Source organism: Vidua macroura, chromosome 33 (genome assembly GCF_024509145.1).
Source record: "Vidua macroura isolate BioBank_ID:100142 chromosome 33, ASM2450914v1, whole genome shotgun sequence".
Classification (NCBI taxonomy): domain Eukaryota; kingdom Metazoa; phylum Chordata; class Aves; order Passeriformes; family Viduidae; genus Vidua; species Vidua macroura.
The window spans coordinates 1,314,586-1,316,584 of NC_071603.1; the positions used below are offsets into that span (position 1 = coordinate 1,314,586).

General features: G+C 64.0%; 1 protein-coding gene across 1 annotated transcript in view; it reads right to left on the reverse strand.

Moving 5' to 3' along the window:
- Positions 1-728: 728 nt before the first annotated feature.
- The window catches only part of LOC128820982 (structural maintenance of chromosomes protein 1A-like), a 17,726-nt gene continuing 16,455 nt past the window's right edge, over positions 729-1,999 (reverse strand). The window contains 2 exon segments of the mRNA XM_054001835.1: positions 729-766; positions 1,002-1,026. Of these exon segments, the coding sequence (XP_053857810.1) occupies positions 729-766; positions 1,002-1,026 (63 nt within the window).

Consider the following 1,999-nt stretch of genomic DNA (forward strand, 5'->3'; position numbering starts at 1 on the left):
CACACGATGTCACACCCAGTGCCACACCCGCTGTCACACCCAGTGCCACACAATGTCACACCCAGTGCCACACGATGTGTCACACCTGCTGTCACACCCAGTGCCACACCCGCTGTCACACCCACTGTCACACGATGTCACACCCAGTGTCACATACGATGTCACACCCCAGTGCCACACGATGCCACACCCAGTGTCACACCCAATGTCACACAATGTCACACACCCGCTGCCACCCCCCGCCCTCGCACACCCCGGCACAGCCCTCGCCCCCGCGCTGTCACCCGCGGGTGTCACCCCCCTGTCACTGTCACCCGCGGTGTCCACCCCCCTGTCACTGTCACCCCCCTGTCACTGTCACCCCCCTGTCACTGTCACCCCCCCTGTCGCTGTCACCCGCACGGTGCAGCCCCTCCCCCTCCGGGGGCAATTTTGGGGCGATTTTGGGTTTTTTTGGGGGGGGGTTGGACCCGGCGCCGGGGGGCGGGTCCCGTCACCATGGCAACGCCCCCCCCCCCTTTGTCGCCTCCCCCGGCGCTGTCGCCGCTGTCACCGCCCGCGCTGTCGCTCGGCAACGCCGCCCCGGCCACCGCGCGGCCCCGCCTGTCGCGACATGACACGGGCCCGTCGCGACACTGTGACGCGCCATCCCTATCGCGGCGCGCCGGGGGCTGCCCTGATATATCCGCCCTGTCGCGATATATCAGCCCTGTCGCGACACATCGGCGCTAGCGCGGCGGGCCGGCCCCATCGCAGCGTGTCGGACCTGTCGCGACATGCGGGGGGGGGGGGGGGGGGGAGGGGGGGGATGGCGGGACAGAACTGCCCTGTCGCGACAGAACGGCCCTGTCGCGACTCACCTGACACCTCCCCCCCACCCACCCCGGGGAGGGGACCCAGGCGTCCGGGGGGGGGGGGGGGGTGGGGGAGGGGGGGGGAGGGGCAGCGGGGGGAGGGGCGCGCTCAGGGGGGCGGGGGGGGAGGGGCAGCACTGACCTCACTGTCCTGGAGCTGTCGCGATCCGACCTGGGGGGGGGGTCAGGGGGGAAATGGGGGGAGGGGGGGGGTCAGTGAGGGGCGGGGACCCCCCTCCCCCCCCCCCGGAATCCCCCTCCCCAAAACCCTCCCGCCCCCCCCAGATCCCCCCCAAAAGGGTCCCTCCCCTCCCCTCCCCCCCCAATGTCCCCCGGGTGCCCCCGGAGCGACAGACGGGACCGGGGGGGGGGGGGCGGGGGGGCTATGACGTCACAGCCCCTCCCCCCCCCCCCCGCGGGTCCCGCACCTGCTCCTCCCCCCCAGGGGGGCCGGATTTGGGAGGGGCCCGCATCCAAAAAAAATCCCGATTTTGGGAAGGGAATGCTGAATCCCACAAATCCCGGATTTTGGGAATCCCGAATCCCACAAATCCCCGATTTTGGGAATCCCAAATCCCACAAATCCCGGATTTTGGGAAAGGAATCCCCAAATCCCCCGATTTTGGGAATCCCGAATCCCACAAATCTCAGATTTTGGGAATCCCGAATCCCCAAATCCCGGATTTTGGGAAAGGAATCCCAAATCCCGAATTCACAAATCCCCGATTTTGGGAATCCCGAATCCCACAAATCCTCGATTTTGGAAATCCCCAAATCCCCATATCCTGGATTTTTGGGAAATGAATCCCAAATCCCGGATTTTGGGAATCCCGAATCCACAAATCCCGGATTTTGGGAAAGGAATCCCAAATCCCGAATTCACAAATCCCCGATTTTGGGAATCCCAAATCCCACAAATCTCAGATTTTGGGAATCCCGGATCCCCAGATCCCTGATTTTGTAGGGTGGAAGGGAGGAGTCCCCGATCCGAAATCCTGGATTTTGGGAAGGGAATCCCAAATGCTTGATCCCCAGATCCTCGATTTTGGGAATCCCAAATCTCACAAATCCCCGATTTTGGGAATCCCAAATCTCACAAATCCCCGATTTTGGGAATCCCCAAATCCCCAAATCCCCGATTTTGG